Here is an 18,067-nt window from a genome sequence, read left to right on the forward strand (position 1 = left end):
AAAATTAGTTCTACCAGCGTTAATGGAAAAAAATCACTATTCAGACTGCCGTTTTACTCCTAAATGGTTTTTGTGAAACCATTATTCAATTACTAGCCCAGAAACACCGAGAGTTGATAAACACTAAAAAGATTTCATCATGAGGACACTTAGCAAAGATCTTTTTAAAAAACCTGTTTGTAGGTGCACCTGGGTGGCTCAGCTGGTTAAGTGTCCAACTTCGGCTCAGGTCATGATCTCGCGGTTCATGAGCTGGAAGTCCCGCGTCAGGCTCTCTGACGTCAGCACAGAACCTGCTTCAGATCCTCTGTCCTCACCCCCCACCCTCACTCTCTCTCTCTCAAAAATAAACAAACATTAAAAAAAAACCCCAACAAAACCTATTCTTTAAAAAAATAAAAAACCTTTTCGCACAAGTGACCCTAATTCTAATGGTGTGAACAGTCCTAGTATATAGCATATAATCTTGAAAATGTGGACCAAGACTCTCAACACCACAGCTAGACTGACACCTGGGCTATGGTTTCAGCAAGAAGTTTCTTCTGTTTAATCTAGCAGAATTCAAGACGCACCTGTTCATCTTTCCGGAAACATCTTTGTCATTCATAAAGCACTCGATATTCAGTGGTAGGTCTGTGCTGTTAGAGCTCATTAGCTTTTTCAATTTTTCACATTCTTGATACAGACGAAGCAGTGCTCGAATCTTGGATTTTGCATCCAACTTATACTTAGTTTTAAATTCTGCACAAAAATGTTCCACCAACTTTTCATCAAAGTTTTTCCCTCCTAAGAAAGGATCAAAAGCTGTTCCCAGTACCTAATTTAGTTAAAACAACAAATAATGTGGTTATTTTCAATCATATTTTTAATCAGAATCTTAAATATTACTACACAAACAACTGAAGACTAATAAGATCAAAACTTTTATTTAAATTATAGTAACATGAAATCTAAGAAAAATGTTACTACCAAATCCAAATGAAATGCTGAATCTCTAATTTACTTTTAATGATTACATAGAAGATAATCTTAAAATGCTTCTCCTTCCTAAGCAAGAACACTTAAGGGTCTCCTAAAATAATCACGTCATCTTTATGGGGAGCAGTGTTAGGAATAAGTCCTTGTTACTATAGTACCCCAAATTCTGCTTCCTAAGAAGCACAAAGTCAAGAAGGCTCAGTAGCTTAAAGTAATGACAACTACAACACATTTAATATGTTTTCATCATTTAGTTCAAATTTATGACTTTACCTTCAATTTTCCCTTGTTAAAGGCACAGGCAGACACTTGAAAAGCTGAGTGTCCCATATCAACAAAAACCACTATCCGAGGTTTCTCATCCAGGCTTGGGAGATCCTGCTTATAAATTCCGTAATTCAAAGCAACTACAAAAAAATAACTGTTTCAATTCCTTGTTTCACCTTTTCTCAGGAATTTCATCATTACCGAAAGAATTATACATGCAGGAAACTTGGTGAACACGTTTCTTTCACACCTGACTTCATACTAATTTTCATGGCATAATTTTTTCCCTTTCTGATTTTAGAACAATGCTCTATTACTTTTCAATGAAGAGATGTGACAAAGAAAATGTACAAGGTGCAAATACAATGAAATGTAACCACAAACATTAGCAGGCTAATTACACCATACTTACATTTTAACCACAACCTGCCAGGAGAATGCTTATCCAAAAAAATTAAGAATTTAATATACAACTACAGCAATGGCAGTTCCTACCAATTTCTTTTTAGAGCCAAGGCAAATAACTGATCTACCTTAAGGAGACTGGGTCAGCTTTTTCTGAACTTTGAAGCCACCATATTTCTAAACATGTATAGCCTAAGGATACACCTTTATTGATACTTGAATTAAGAGTTTGAAAGAATACACATATTAGAAATATTCTGGAATAAAGTCTTACTTGCTTTGTCTGAATACACTAAATTTCTAACTTGACTTTTTGTTCACCTGTAATCATAAAAAACTAGTAAAGGCTCTAGGAGGAAGAAACAGTGATTGGTCCGCTCACCACCCTATCTGTACCTAACACAATGTCTGGCAAATGGTACAGCTTAAATCAATATTTGATAGAAAATGAGTGATCAATGACTAAGGGGGAAAAATTTTTTTAACCTCATTAATACTCGTAGCCATGGTAGCTGTGAAACCCAAAATCCTAAGGTTTGGGGAAAATTTAACTATAAAAACCATGTGAGGAAATAAAAAACTAAATCCAACACACATAATACAAAGGACTGAAATATATACCTAGAAGTACTTCCTAATGACAACAGATTCATAAACTGACACAGTGACCATCTCTCATTAAGCATAAGCATCTGAAAAAAAACAGAATTCCTGCTTTCAAATCTAACCCATGTCTTTTAATAGGCTATGTTTCTACGGGTACATGAAAAAATGTTTGGCTAGGATATCTGACTTGTCTTAACTCAGTTTTGATAGTATATTCACTTCTACACAAAAGTAGTTTTTTCTTACCAGCTGTCATGTCATTCATAAGTCGTAGGCAGTTTAGGCCAACTATTTGTGCAGCATCTAATACAGATCGCCTCTCAGCATCTGTGAAGAAAGAGGGGACCTACCAACAAGAAAACAAAGAACCTTAAGTGGTCTAGAACACACACAAATTCCTCACGACCACTTATAACACATTAACAACACTCCAGATAAAGATGTGCCTATCAAAGTTATAAAACAGAAATAGACATTTACACTTAGTTTCTAGCAAGTTCCATAACTTTCAGAAGAGTAGCTGTTTAAAAAAAAAAAAAATGCCCCGAAACTGTATTATCAAAGTAATCTTTACTATAACCAAATTTTAACCCAAAATAAAAATTAATCAGGAGTCTTCACTAAGACATAGTGACAACTGCCTCTACCTAATAAAAGAAAACTTTAAATCTAAGTGTATGAAATACCATTTCCAAGCTAGCCTGAAATCTCTTATTTGGAAACCACAATGCTAAGTCAACATTTAATGTTAAACGTAACTAAACTACAGACAATACTACAGGTACCTAAAGGTAACGCACAGCTAATTCTCGTATACACCACCGCCCTGCAGTTTGCTATTCACTGTATTCAAGCATTAATAGATGATGGGGTACCTTCTAATTCTGTAGACCTGTTAAGATAACAAAAACATTTTTTGGCAAAGCCTGTTGATAGTCCTGAAAAGAAGAGCAAAAACAGCTCAAGGGATGGGATGAAATTTCTTATGGTGCTGACCTGTGCTTTAGCTAGGTTAATTCTTTTGATCACTTTCTAGGACAGCACTTTAACTAGGACACTCTTCAGGAGAATCTAACAATACATTCATAGGATCACTTAACTAGAAAGTACCTAAGAGAAAACTTAGTACAGTGGCTTTCATTTTTTTCCCCAAAGTATTTGTAGCTGCTTCAGAACGAGAGGCAAGAGCAAAAGTGGGTCTCTGCTCACTTTTCAAATCAGGAACGCTGCTTTCAGCAGTTTTTCCATATTAGCTTACTTAGGAAAAAAAAAAAAAAAGGAAAAATTACTGACTTGTAACTTAATTCTTAATTTTACCTGAGATTAATATTATTTCTCCATGCAACAGCCAAATACTCCTTTTTAGTAGAACATATTCTGTCTTGCAAGGGCAAGACTGGGCTCTCTACCTCATCCTTTCACATCTTAGGACAGACACACTGTCACCAAAGCTTCTGACTGGTCTGGGCAGGCCACCCTGCTCATGTTGTAATGCAAAGACCACGCGTGATGTAGTCCGTTATAGACAGTCTTAATGCGGAGCATAACCAGAGCAGATCAAAAGGTGACCCTACGCATTTGGGAAAGCAGAATTTACAGCTGCCTTTTTGGCGTCCAAATAAAAGACTGACTTCTGTCCTTTTCAAATACCCCTTGATAACTTATCAACTGTCCACTGATAGTGGATTTTCCAGTGCTAAAAATCTTTTAAGTTTTGTCCCTACTGGTAGGTTACATCGTAAAACTTCTAGTGAACTGGTTCACAATGGACAGAATTCTGAAAATCCCCGTTAAGCGTACAGGTTGCCTAACAGTGTTGTTAACGGACAGCATTAGAACATCTTCCAATTCAACCGACCAGTCTTTTCAAAGAGTCCCGCAAGAGATTGATTTGCACCTCCAGTCAGGAACTCCTGCAACTTCTTGCTAAAAATACCACTCAAACATACTCTGAAATGCTCCTGAACACTCTGTTAATACAGTCCAGTAGGATTTTGATCTCTAGTAATAACACTTAAAGGGTAGGAAGAAAGGCAAATTAAAAGAAAACATACTGCCTTGTTGAATTCTACTTACTGAAATAACACAATCTGTTACTGGTTTCTTGAGGTTGTTTTCGGCAGTTTCCTTTAACTTCGTCAACAGCATGGCTGTTATCTGCTCCACACTGAACAGATGTTCTTCGTCCATGTACATTACCTGTATAAGGGAAAGAAAACATTTTAAACGGTGTAGTACTTAACGTTTACATGCTAATACTAACTTCCATATATTATTACATATCCTCTTCTAGAAAATCTTTATTGTTGCAGCTGTCATTAAAGAAGAAAGGAACAGGACACCAAAAACCAAACCAACCAAACCCAAAATGCAACAAAGAACTTTTCTCTAGAGATGAAGAGGAAAAAAATCTAGGGTAAATTTCCCCCCTACCCAAAGTACTAGTGAAAACATTATATACAAAGTAGTAAATTTCCATTCTAACTGAAGAGATGAATCACTGTGACAAATATCATTTTGTGTAGGTCATAACACAGGAATGCCTCCGCTAGTTTAAGAACAGATCTCTGGTTGCATTACACGAGTGCTCTTCAAACAATTGCAACTGGGCTGTAATGGAACAGACTTTTGTAACACAATGGAGAACTTTTTAAGCACCACTAAGTAAACCTAAATTTTAACAATTATAAAGAAGCCATAAGATACTAATTAAGGTATAGCAATATATGCCACTTAAATACTTTTCGGCCATTAAAACATATACCTACAGTTTAAAAGAACGTGACAAAAAAACGATCATCTAATTAAGAAATTTGAGGTAAACATTTATTAAGAACTAGGCGTTTTTTTCTATAGGTGAATTTCATTTCCTATTAAGCACATTAAAGTTAGTCAGTTAGATTACCTTTATTCCAACTCCACCATTTTTCATTGGAACCAAATCGTAACTTAAGTTTCCCTTCTCCTTTTGAATGAAGGGGTCATTGAATGCTCGGCCATGAAACCTTTTGAAGTTAGACACTGTGTTGTTTGCATGAGTGATTTGCTGAAAAAGAAATGAGAAGTTAGTTTTTTTTTCTAATTGGAACATCGGTAATTATAATTTTATAAAAAGTCAATTGTACGACTCACACCATAACATAAGTAACTTTCTCTGCAACCCTGGGAAATGCCAAAAGGTAGGAAATGAGAAGGAACAGGAGGCAATGCTGTCACTACAGACTTTTAAAAAGATTTCAAACCCTGCAAGATAAAATCAAAGATTGGGAAACTACCTCTAAAGCCCTGAACAAATCAAGAACTGCATCCCTTTATTTCATTCCTTTTTCCCCACTAAACTTATTATCCACCGAATACACGAATAAGGAGATCTAAAAGCACTACAAGTCAAATTACATTTTTTAAAAAAGTTAACGTTAATTGTTAGGGTCTAATAAATTGTTAATTGGTCAGGATAAACATTGTGCGCCATAAAATACACGGGCTGCTATAATCATGGAATGTTAATTATCGGTACCAAAAAGCAGAAGCAGCAAGGATCATTCAAAATTTCTAAGTGACTTTTAACTGCTTATTTTTGATGATCAGACTCTGGATTAAAAAGTCCCACTTCATAGTATATTTCACTCAAAGCACTCAACAGTGAAAACTGTATTTAAAATACAGAAACAATTAAAATAAAAGATTAAAAACAGACTTCTAAAGTAATGAAAATACCAGAACAGTTTCCTATTTACTGTTTTCTCTGGTCTACTTCTTTTAAAGGGAGGAATACAGCCTGACAGTAGTAGTTTTTCAAACACGGAATTTAAGCATGTTTATGTACTAAAATTCCCTGTGATTCTGAAATGGAGTTGAAGTGTATTTAGTAACCTACAGGCTACATCTGAGCCTCCACTGAGTCTCCTCACAGAGCCACAAAAAAACTGCAACAGCATTTTAAGGTCTGGCATATCAAGATTCTAAATAGCCATACTGAGGGAGACAGTTCCTCCACTGATGTGTCCCTTTTCTTTTAAGTACACCATTTTGAGTGTGCATAGCTATTTTTCTCTCCTTTGCCTTGTATCTCTTCCAACTTGCCTTATTATAGCATTCCAGGGTTTAGAGTTTTGCTTCTTTCTCAGCAGTACGATTTTCTGTGTTTAAAAGAATTTTTTCAATCTCTTTCTTACAGCCTCTCCAAACAGATTTCAAATTTCGTGTTCTTTTCCTTTATTTTTTTCCTCCCCAACCCTAAGGGTTCCTGGTTATAATGTGAGCCCTAAATGGAAGGGGCATACATACATGTTCTAGTCACATTAATAACAAGTGAAGTTAATTTCAGTGACTTAGTCTAACAGATCCAAAATACTGTCATTCAACATGTACTCATGTTGAATATTAAGGAGATACTTTACTTCCTTGTAAGACTTCAAAAGCTCATGCGTATGTCCTACTTACTTCCCATTTCAATGCAGAGGAGGCAAATTCAAGTGTATCTAACAGCTACCCTGAAGACGGCACACATCTAGGTAGACAGTCCTCCCAGTCTTACCTTACTAAAGAACCTGAAAATGCTTTTAAAATATAGAACTTCTAGAAGAAATCTTCCTTAACTCTTAAATGAGTATCACAATTCCACATGAAAGAACTTCAGGTGTCTCATTTATAATTTTTAAAAATTAGATAAATTAGAAGGTAGCAAAATCACTAAAAATTAAGGTTGGCAGATTAGAAAGTTAAGACAGATCTTACTCACTGAAAGAGGAAGGGAACAAAGAAAAAAATAACCATCTAAGGGCTCTTAAAGAACACGTACATTACATTTCTAAAACTCAAACATAAACAGCCTACGGTATTTAACCTCTCCCTTAAAAACGTGACCAGAATGGTCTTAAAGAACATACCTGATTTTTGGCTGCAACTCCAATGGTTCTGTTTTTTGATCCAAATGATATGACTGATCTAGAAAATATACAAACCACAGGTCTCAAAATGTTGAAAAGCATAGACGAGAAAATAATACACCAGTTTCCTACCCACGGTCGGGGGGTGCTGGTGGGCGGCACAAGTAGGGCACAATGTTGTAGTCTAAAGCTTTAGTCAGATACTTAGTAGAAGCCCACTTAATTGTTACTCTGAGAATCTAATCTAAAGGGCAGTTAGCCAAAAAAGTCTGCTCATGGCTCAGGGGGCATTTTCCATTACTTCAAATACCCGTGTAATTCTCCAGGTCCCCAATTATTAGGAAATGGACATTAACTCTGAAAATACTTTGAATAAAGGGAATTATTAATTTGGCCCTAGCCACATGATCAGCAAAATATATGGAGTGAATTCCACTCTCAGTTGGCAACTCTGTACAAATCTAAGTATCACTGTCATACCGATTACTGTCCTGATATACCTCCACCCCTTCAGGATCAACAGATTTATACGAATCCAAACAAGTTGGCCTAAGTTAGGTTTCTGCAGTTTAAAAGCACAAAAGGGTCCTACGGGGAACTCTACTTAAGGAGGCCAAGTAAGTATGATGCAGAGCAAGTACCACAGCAAACAGAGTATAATTGTTGAGGGAAAAGCATGAATAATTAGTTCCATTAATTAAGTCAGCTTTGAAGAGATGAAAAATGACCTCTGTGAGGCAGCCTTCTCAGCAATGGAAACGGAATGGTAGCACAGAGCACAGGTAGACTCAAGTCTTGTCAGGAGGAACACAAATCAGATTTTAAATCAAGGCGCAGGTAGGTGAACAAAGTGGGAATATGCTGAGGGCACTAAACACCGGGCTGCAGCAAGTTTAAGGTTGCTCTGATACCCTAGACCCAAATTATCTGTGCAGGTGCTCTAAATAGCATCCTAAAAGCCAGAGAAGTGTTCAAGCAAAGGCTAGAACCTTCTGAAAACAAAGTAATATTCTAGGACTAGAGTAACCATTCACTTGCATAACGACTTTACTCATTTTCCACTTGGAAATTAATAGTGGTCAAGGCAAGTGAGTCAAATATCTATTGTATCAACAAGATCACAGGGAACTCCAATGCTGCCCTCTGTTTACCTTTTCTAGGGACATACCTGCTGTCTTCAGTTTCACAGTGGTCACCACAGCCACGTATACGATATTTTCCTAGCCTCATCTGAACAGCTTTTCTTTTTTAGTGGATCAAAGAGAACAAAGATGTGAATTGTACCTAAGCAGGAAAGCCTGACATACTGTCTTTCTTAGCGTACTCCAATTATACAGACCTTTACGTATCTAAAGAACAGACTGTAGGTTTGCAAAGAGGTAGAATCGTGGAATAAGTCTTTCCAATGGTACTATCAATGTCAAACATTTGCTAATTTTCTGAGTTTCCATTCACCTTCACAAATGGCCATCTGCACTCAAACAGCGATACAAACACGGTCATCCTACCTGTGAGCTCAAGGTATCATTCTAGGCTTTTTATCTTGGGTTTCAGACGTTGAAAAAATCACTACCCACATTAATTTTCCTGAGAAGGAATCAGTTGTTTCCATCAATGTACATGCAGGCGTGTGTGCATGATGATCTTCAGAAAATAAGCCCCTTGAAAAAGTTGCTTTAATAAAATGTTGCCCTTGCCCACCCCATGCTGCTGTGGAATAGAACATTCTAATTCTCACCACATCCACCCCCGAATTCTAGCACAAAAGTGTGCAATTTTCATCTTATCTCCTTTATTTGAACTGTGCAAAATTAATAAACTAGAACATGATTTAGGATTCCTCCTGAATGGCTCTCCTAAAACGAGCAAAAGGCCGTTTACATCTTCACAAACGATCCCAGGCACGAAGTCTACCGGCGTTAGCAACGGAAAGTGCGCAAGAAAAGGCATCTATCAAAGGAGTGATTCTGCGGTCGCTAACAACAATCCGTCCGCTCACTGGACAAGCAGCAGCATACAGGCTCTGGAAGCTTCTAGTTCATTTCGGAGACTCAATGCGGAAGAAAAAGCTCAGCAGCCCCGCATCTGCGGTGCGCAGAGGCATGCTCGGAAGGAGGGGGACAAGCTGGGGGCGGCTCAGTCAGCTCAGAAGCCGCGTGGGGAAACGGGGGCGGCCGCGGAAGCAGCGAACTGAGGCTTGCCAAGAAAGGGGAACGAAATCGCGGGCTTGGCCTTAGCTCTCCCATCAGTAGGAAGCCCGCCCCAGAAGCGACGACCCTGGGACTCTCCACTCTGAGACTATTCTTGGCCTCGGGATCGCCAAAACGACCCCCCCCCCCCAGTCCCGACGGCAAGCCCCCACCCCTGTCGGGCAAGCGTCCTGCCGGGCCCGGGCCGCCGGTTCCCAACCTTCCCCAGGGGCGCACCGCTACCCACACCGCCCTCCGTTCGGCCCGGCGCGCCGCAGCCCGCCCGCGAGCCCCGGCCCCTGCTCTCTCTCCGCACTCCAGAACCTCCCCCGGCGCCCCCGCAGGCTCCCACTTACGGGGTGCAGCGGTCGCTGAACTCGTTGGCGATGGTCTCGATGCCCCCAGCCCGGGCCACCGCAATGTAACAGCTCTGCGAGCCCACGTCCAGCCCCACCACCGACATGGCCGGGTCGCGGTCCGCCTCCGCCTCCGCCTCGGCTCTGGGTCTGCGTCCTCCTGCCGCCCTCCCGCTGCTTCGGCAGCCGCTTCCTGCCCCGGCCGCGCGCGGCTCCCGCGGGGTCCGACCGCTCCTCTGTCACTCGGACGGAAACGCGAACGGCCCGCCTGCCGGCGCCTCCGGCTTCCCGGGGACAGTGGCAGCACTCGGAGAACTAAGCACGGGAGAAAGCGGCGCTCGGTCTCCGCGGGGCGCTCCTCAAGCTCGGGAGGACTGTCTCGATCTGCACCCGCTGCTCACCGGCGCGGCGCTCAACCAGCTACCCAAAAGGGGAGGGCCCAATTCCTCAGCCTTATGTATCGCACTGATCAGAACTTTCCAGAATCTGCGGCATTTACTCACCGGCGCCTCCACCGGCCCCTCCACGTGCCACTTCCGCTTCCTTCTTCTCGAGCCTTCTCGAAAGATTCTACCCAATGGGTGGCTGGTCCCTCTGGGGTCGGCCGCGGTTGCCATAGTGGCAGAAGAGCCGCTCCGGCGCTATTGGCTCAAGCCGGCCAGACTGACCCACCTACGTCCCCGCCCGCCCTAGCCACAGCTCTTTGCTCTCCGAATAAAACGGACAATGAAGACTGACCCCCCAAATCATAATCTTCACAGTTCACTAGTGGGTGATGGTGTGCGACCCCGAGGGGCTGAGAGCGGGGAAACAAACCCCACTTCTGCGGAGACCCTAGACCCCTACACCCTGAGGAGGCCGACTAGCTGTCAACAGAGCATGTCGGGAATCGTAGTCCGGCCGGGAGCCGGTGTGCGCCTTGTATGCTGGGATATGTAGTTCCGGCCGCAGTGCGTGCCGGGACCCGGCTTTGTTTTAGGGAGTTCGCGGGAGAGGCCCGGTTCCCCGTACTGTGTTTGCGCGCCTTCTCCAGCAGTGGCATTTTGTTTGCTGTTTGGTGTGTATTCGCTTCTATTGTTGCACAGATCACTCCACGGTGAATTATGAATTAGAAGAAGGAATTTCCGTTGATGCGGCTAATAATAGGCACAGGGTGTGTGTTAAAAGTTCTTGTATTCATCAGCCGGCAGGATATTCTTTTTGTGGAATAAACTATAAGAGGTTGTTGTTGTTACTGTTTTCTTTGTAAAGGAAGCCCTTTTAAATGTGGCGTAATTTGGAAGGCTGTCTGTAGTATCCCTTGCTGCTTATTTTTGAAGTCTGACTTGAGCAGACCTCGTTTTACCCTGCCACTCCTGGCCATAAATTATTAAGTTTTGCTTCTTGTTTGATCTTGTTTCTTTCCCTGAACAGTGGTGTTGCTGTCAGCTTGTTTTCGGTAAAGAGACAAGGACGAAAAGGAAAAAAAAAAAAAAGTGGAATTCTGCTGCTATTACGTCTTTTACACACTTCTGTGTCTTTCAAGTTGTCCTGATAACTCCTTGCTCACTCTCCCCCCGGGCACGTAGAAATATAAGCACAGTTCACATGTGTGTAAGTGGATAAGGTAGTAGTAGTGAGCTGGAGATACAAAAATATGTCTCCTGAAGAGTATGGCAATTCTTAGAAGGTTATAATAGAAGCCTGGGAGGCCGGCTTTTATTACATACAAAGTAAATTGCATGTGCGTTTCGATGGTTGGCCCCGCATTTAGACGAACTACTTAACTTTTAATTGCTTCAGTAGCTATCTAAAGGTGATTGTATTTTTACCTTTGAAAATTGTTTAGCTGTACTGATTTTTTGTTTTGCCTTCCAAAAACTTCTCTCACCCCCACTTTGTTTGCATAACAAAACCTTGTATTAAAATCACAGGAATGGTAGCAGCTTTGAACAGAAAGAAGGGAACAGTTCTTGCCTTTGGAGCTAGACAGTTTCAAGTCAGATTCAAATCCTGGGCTATACTAAGATACTTTATAGCACACCTTGTAAGAGTACCAGCCTTCCAGAGTTAGACTTTATGGGCTTTGATTCTGGCTCTAGATACGTATGAATTTGCCAGCTGTGAGGCCTTGAGATAATTACTAAACCTTCTTGAGTTCCACCTCGTAGGTTGTATGTAATAATTGAGGGGGGTATGTAAACCACCAAACGTATGTCCTTATTATGTGATATCTGGGTAATCTTCAAATTGTTATTGGGGCTTTGGTTTCATTTGTAAAAATGGAGATAACTATCTTTGTTGGGAGTTTGGAAGGATTACATATAAATACGACATCTACATGGTGGTAGGCATTCAACAAATTATAGTGGTAGTAATATTATTCAAGAAAAGCCAGCACCACAACTGCTATCTCAGCTCACGCTTCCATGAATGCTGAGTTGTACATGTTCGTAGCCCCCTTTTATTTAATCAGTTCACCTTAACTAATTATTGGGACAGGTGAGGGAGTAGGGGCCGTATGAACTATCACATTATTATCTAATTAGATGATACTATGCTTATTATTCAATTAGAATCCTTGTTTATATTACTTTATCCTATTTTACTATTTTGATTTATTACATTTTTATTTTTTTAATTTTTTTACATTTATTTACTTTTGAGAGACAGAGGGAGACAGAGCATGAGCAGGGGAGGGGCAGAGAGAGAGGTAGACACAGAATCCGAAGCAGGCTCCAGGCTCCGAGCTGTCAGCACAGAGCCTGATGCGGGGCTCGAACCCACAAACCGTGAGATCACGACCTGAGCCAAAGTCGGACGTTTAACCGACTGAGCCACCCAGGCGCCCCGATATATTACATTTTTAATACACATAACTTCTCACACTATTTCTGTCATAGTGTCAGAAATTTTAGGATCAAATAAAGAACAGACAAAAATTATCCCAACACATCATTGCTAATTATGGAGCCAAAGGGAAACAAGGAATTAAGGTGACTTTACCCTAAATCTGCTAGCAGGTATCCTTGCAGTTATTGGGTTTTTCCCCCCATATTTGATGAACAAGAGAGTCATCAACATTGGAAACAGAAACAGCTTCCAAAGAATAATAAAACAAAAATGCAAAGACGAAAGAAAAGCCCAAACAAAAATGCCATTCCGAGAGATCATGTGCAGTAAATATAAACAAGAGTTGTGATGGGCTTCCTTAAAAGGAAGGAAGAGATGGGCAAAACAATGGTCATGTAGGTAGAATAATAGACACGAAAGTGCCCATGATCTTCAACTTCTGGTGTGAGTCACTATTGTGGCTGCCTCTGTATTCAGCCTGTGCCAGGTGCGGGGGGTTACAGAAGCGAAGAAAATTTGTTCCGAATCAGGAGTTTTGCATAGCTTCTCTATAGTCCCTGTGCATCTGAATGCTCAAACACCTCAAATCTTGTCCATTTGAGTCTTTTCCAATATTTGCTTTCTAAAAGATTTTTCCTTCTCATATATTAACTTGAAAATTGTTCTTTGACAATTAATTCTGATAAAACCTATTCTGTCTTAATTTTAAGTGATACTAGAAAGAATGATTACCTAAAAGTAGGAATGCATGGAAAAATCCTGAAGGACATAAAGACTGGTGTTTTTCTTTTTTTCCCTCCCAACTTAAAAAGAATCACCATCTAACAAATGTGGTTAGCAAAAACTCAAATTATAGGATAAAGTTCATATCTGCCCCTCCAAGCTTAGTGTGAACCACTTTCTCCTTGGAGGGCCAATGACCTCCTTTCGCCACCTCAAAGCTTTTGTGCACCCCGCCACCCCCAAGCTCTTCCTTGGGCTCTTGGCTAGGCCAGCTCCTTGTCAGTCTCCAAAACTGAGTTTGAATCTCATGTACGGAGAAAGTTTCTGAGTGCCCCGCAGTTAGGACATCACTCTTCCCCAAGAAACACCCAAGTGATTGTTTAGTTATTAAGGAGAAGCTGATGGCAGACCTTGCAGCCAAGGGTAGTCACTGTTTGGTTTAAGCCAATCAGCACATTCCATTCTTCCTGGCCACAGTCATTGGTTTAGGGATAGGCACGTGACCTACACAGTCCACTCAGGTGATTCTCAGTGTTATTGCTTAGAACACTGGGATGTGAGCGTTCCATGGGTGCCCCATTCCATCTCCCTTGCCTTCCCATAGGCACCCTTAAGTGAGGTTATGAGACCGACAATTGTTATGATGGACCTTACTGCCATGCTGGAATGGAAGTTGGAATAGACACTTGGATAGATATTGGAGCCTGGGCATTAAGTCAATCCTGAGATCCATCCTACCTCTGGAGTTAGGTGAAACCATATTTTTCCTCACTGTTTAGGCCAGCTTGACTTGGGAGTTTCTGTTATTTGCTGCTAAAAACATCCTAATTTCCTTGGCAAGGTAGGTCTTCCTTGACTATACTATCGAAAACATCTTCTAGTTATTCTCTATTGTTATCCATTTATTTCCTTAACAATATGTACCACACTCTGAAATTAAATTGTTTGTTTACTTAGTTATTTATTTGCTTATTTCCTCTCTTCAAATTGTGTGACTCAGGAAAGCAGTGACCTTGTTTTTCTTCTTCACAGTGCCATAATGGATACTCAATAAATATTTGGTGAATTATCAGGAGACAGAAATACATCACAAACTTACTGGGAAAAAAGAGACATGTGTCAGCTTTCCTCTAACACCAGGTTTCTCAGCCTTGGCGCCGTTGACATTTTAGGCCAGATGATTCTTTGTTGTGTATGGGCTGTCCTAGAGTGTTTCACAGTACCACAGGTCTTTACCCAGTAGCCACCAGCAGTAGGAAAATAAATGTCCCTGATTGAGAACCATTGCTATCATATCTATAAGATTTTCACTTAAGCTTACCTGGCACAAAGATGCATAGATGTTTTTGAGAGAAAAATAGACTAACGTTTGATTCTGAACCCGGAGGCTAAGTCAAGACTATGAATAAGTCAGACAGTTCCATCCAGTAGGCGAGGAGGGATCGTGTGTCTCCCATTTTGCTACAGGACATGCCTTGCTGTTGTGAAAAGGGGCCCTGCCCATTCCGAGTGGTTGATTTTGCCTGTGATTGAGAAGTCTTTTTGTGATTATAAATTATTTCAGACAAATGTATGTGACTCACCACTCTTCTTTGCCTTAGTTTCCTTACTTATGACCTAATAATTAGAATTCCTGCACTGTTACTGAAAATTATTAAGCAATTCTTATATCTATGGTTACCTTAACCATTCTACTGTGGTAGAAATAAGAGATTTCATATTTGGATAACTGGGATCATTGCTGCCCTACATAATATTCTGATTTTTCATCCTGAAATCTAAATTTGTAAGCCAGAAACAGATTCCTCTTTTTTTTTTCTTTTCTTTGTTTCTTCAGCACATGTGAGAAAAAGGAAAGGAAGAAGAATTGGTACCCTATGTCTTCTCTTTTCTGAACTGTAATGGGGTAAATTCAAAGTCCTTGTAAATAAAGATGAGTCATTTCCCTGCCACTATTTGGATTTGCCCTGTTGGAAGAAGTGCCTTCATTTTAGTGGGAAACAATCACTGAAGTGTTGGTGTTTTCCTGTGGTCGTTTATGTTTTTTCTTTTTTTTTTTTAAATTAATTAATTAATTTATTTTTTTTATGCATCACGTAGATTCTGAGACCAGGATGTGTCTGAGTTCCAGAAATGTTAGCATCTTTACAGATGCTGTTGTTAGATGGCACCTTAGGTTTATGGAACCCATGTATATTCAGTTTCCCGAATGAATTAATAATCCACTCAGGAGGGTGGGTTGTTTTCACTGGGCAAGTCAGACCGTTATTTCATTTGTGCCCAGTGAAATGAAATCCCTCTTTCTAGAGACTTCAGGAGAACCGGCTGCCTGATTACAAAGTCAGATCTCGGCAGAGATGGATATAATGACAAAAGGTCAGTTGTCTTGCGGTGGACAACTGGAATAATTGGAAAAGAGAGAGACATGAGAACTAAGAGTCATGCAAATTAAAGTTGCTTCTTAAAATTCACCAACAAAAAGAAGAAATAGCAAAAAGGCAGCAAAAAATGCTGCCAATTCTGAACGATGAGGCACTCCAAAGTAATAGCACATGCCTTCCAACTGCTTTCTATATCAACAAACATAAGGTTTAAGGTATGAGTAAAGCATTGGAGAAGATGTATCCCTCCAACCTCCCAGAGACAGAAAAACACAATTACTGGTAAGAACCTGAAACCGGCTGTTTAGATTGTGAAATATTAAGTCTGTTTTTCCTGAGGAAGTTTGTGTGTCGTTTTCTTCTCATTAAAAAAAAAAAAGCACACTCCACGAGTCTGTTACTGCGCTTTATTTTGCCCTTGCAAAGTCTCCCTTCTGAGGAGTTCACCCTTTCTTAACTGTTTTTAATTTTTTGACAGGTCAGTTTCTTCTCTTTGGTCTCTAAGGGAAGGAACAGGGTTAGCCCAGAACAAAAGGTTGGGAATGTCTGTAGTGCCTGACCCTGCCTTTTCATACCTGCCTCCAGCCTCCTCATTTACTATTGGTTGTGTCTCATACGTGGCCGAATGCAAGTCCCTGACCTGCCTCCGCTAAGGTTCTTAACATATGCATGCTCTTTTCCTATTTGATTTCTCTTTGGCCTTCCAAACGCTGAGAGACCTACCAGCAGAAGGCAGCCTCAGTCCTGCGAGGCAGTCAGAAAATGGCCTCTTTCTCCCAGAACAAACCAGTACAGAACTTTATTTCGTCCGGCCCCACGCTGGCCGCGTTTGATCTTCCAATGGTCAGGACACCTCCTAAGGAAGAGGAAGGACCAACTATGCTTGTTACCCCTGGGGGACAGAGATGAAAGCAAAGGACATTTTTGTTCCTTGGGAGTACAGGAAGCCCCACCCTTACTACTGTGATCTATGACCTATCCTTGGGGATCACATTTGTCCTTGAACAGAACTCTTCCCTGAGGGAGAGTTTATAAGTAAGAGAGTGTGAGGATGCTTGGCAGGGATGGTGGGAGAAAGACTGTAATATTGAGGAGCACGGGGCTGTTTCCAAAACGGATAGCAAGGACCTAGTTGGCTTTTTTCAATAGTAGTGGGTCTCTAGGAAATTAATCATAATAAAATAAAACCAAAATGGCCAAAAACTTTGTGCTTTAAATATGTCCTTCCAGTTTACATAATTAAAATGCCTCTAAGCCTTCAGCTTGAAATGCTTTTTCTGCTAACTGGTCAACTTTGCACCTCGCTGATTACAGAGTAGCCCTTGGCTTCACCTACCAGTGGATGAGCACCTTCAGCGTGCAAGGCCTTCGCTTTGTACGGAGGCCGTGATGGTGATCAGCCCACGTCCTTAGCAAACTGAAGGGGTTGCGGCTCTTGGAACTGAGCGTGGTAGGTAGGGTTCAGGGCCCCAGCAGCGGGGCTGTGGATTTGCCTCTACAGTGAGAGTCACAAGACAATCCAGCAGCGTCCGTGTCTGGAGTCAGATGGACCTGGGTGTCAATCTTCGCATCTGCAACATCTCTTGGGCAAACTGCTATATACCTCACCTCTCCGAAAACGTTACCTGTGAAATGTGGGTAAGAGATCCTACCGCTTCGTGTATCGTGGGGGCCAGTTAATTCAATAATGTAACATAAGCAAAGTGCCTGCCACAGAAAGGGAACATAACGGACAGCAGCTATGGCTGTTACTGCTTTGATTATTTAATCTCCTGGTCACCCGTGATGCTTCCAATTAGCTTCATTTCCCTCGTAACCCTTCCCCAGTAAGAGAACCTGAAACTCTTCACTTGTCCTCACCGGTCACAGTGCACTCCTCATACCGCATGGCTGCTCAGACAAGTAACCGTCCACAGATCTCAAAATGTTAGATCTGTGTTCGTATCTTTGCAGATAATTCAAAACCAGAGAATCAGATTTTAGCAGGGGAGGCTAAAAATGCCTCCTCTCCGCTGTCAGAGATTCTTAAGAACATTCTGAATATCACCGATTTTAACTTTGTCACTGTCTTGGAAAGATTAACTTTCTTTACGTTTACTTTTGTTACATTGTGCTTAGAGCCCTTTACCCACGGTTATTTTATCGTGCATTTTGTTTCTGCTTAATGGATCGCTATAGTGATATTGTACGCCTTCTAAAGGAGGAGTCTAATACCAGCCACTAATTGGACTTCTGTAAGCCACCTGTGTTTGCTCCACACTGGAAGTTTCCCCCAGCCTATTCACTCATCCATTCAACCACCAACTATTTGTGGAATTCTTCCCATGGAAAGTCATTATGTAAAAGTGTTACCGTTGATTTGAAAGATCACGATCAACAGAAAAAAATTTGCCTGCCTGCTGCGGCGAGGTGTTACATGGAAGGCTACAGGGAGGCCAGGG

The 18,067-nt window shown here is 41.1% G+C and overlaps 1 protein-coding gene across 2 annotated transcripts in view; it reads right to left on the bottom strand.

Annotated features, from left to right (window-relative positions):
* HSPH1 (heat shock protein family H (Hsp110) member 1) overlaps positions 1–10,187 on the bottom strand; it is a 24,018-nt gene extending 13,831 nt beyond the window's left edge. For both annotated transcript variants that reach the window (XM_053214020.1, XM_027064636.2), the window contains exons 1-7: positions 9,691–10,187; positions 7,146–7,203; positions 5,162–5,302; positions 4,333–4,455; positions 2,503–2,602; positions 1,252–1,385; positions 573–817 (exon numbers count right to left, since the gene is read on the bottom strand). In XM_053214020.1, coding sequence (XP_053069995.1) covers positions 573–817; positions 1,252–1,385; positions 2,503–2,602; positions 4,333–4,455; positions 5,162–5,302; positions 7,146–7,203; positions 9,691–9,797 — 908 coding nt within the window. In that variant the 5' untranslated portion in view covers positions 9,798–10,187. The remainder of the gene's footprint in view (positions 1–572; positions 818–1,251; positions 1,386–2,502; positions 2,603–4,332; positions 4,456–5,161; positions 5,303–7,145; positions 7,204–9,690) is intronic.
* Between the last annotated feature and the right edge of the window lie 7,880 nt (positions 10,188–18,067).

Source organism: Acinonyx jubatus, chromosome A1 (genome assembly GCF_027475565.1).
Source record: "Acinonyx jubatus isolate Ajub_Pintada_27869175 chromosome A1, VMU_Ajub_asm_v1.0, whole genome shotgun sequence".
NCBI classification, from domain to species: domain Eukaryota; kingdom Metazoa; phylum Chordata; class Mammalia; order Carnivora; family Felidae; genus Acinonyx; species Acinonyx jubatus.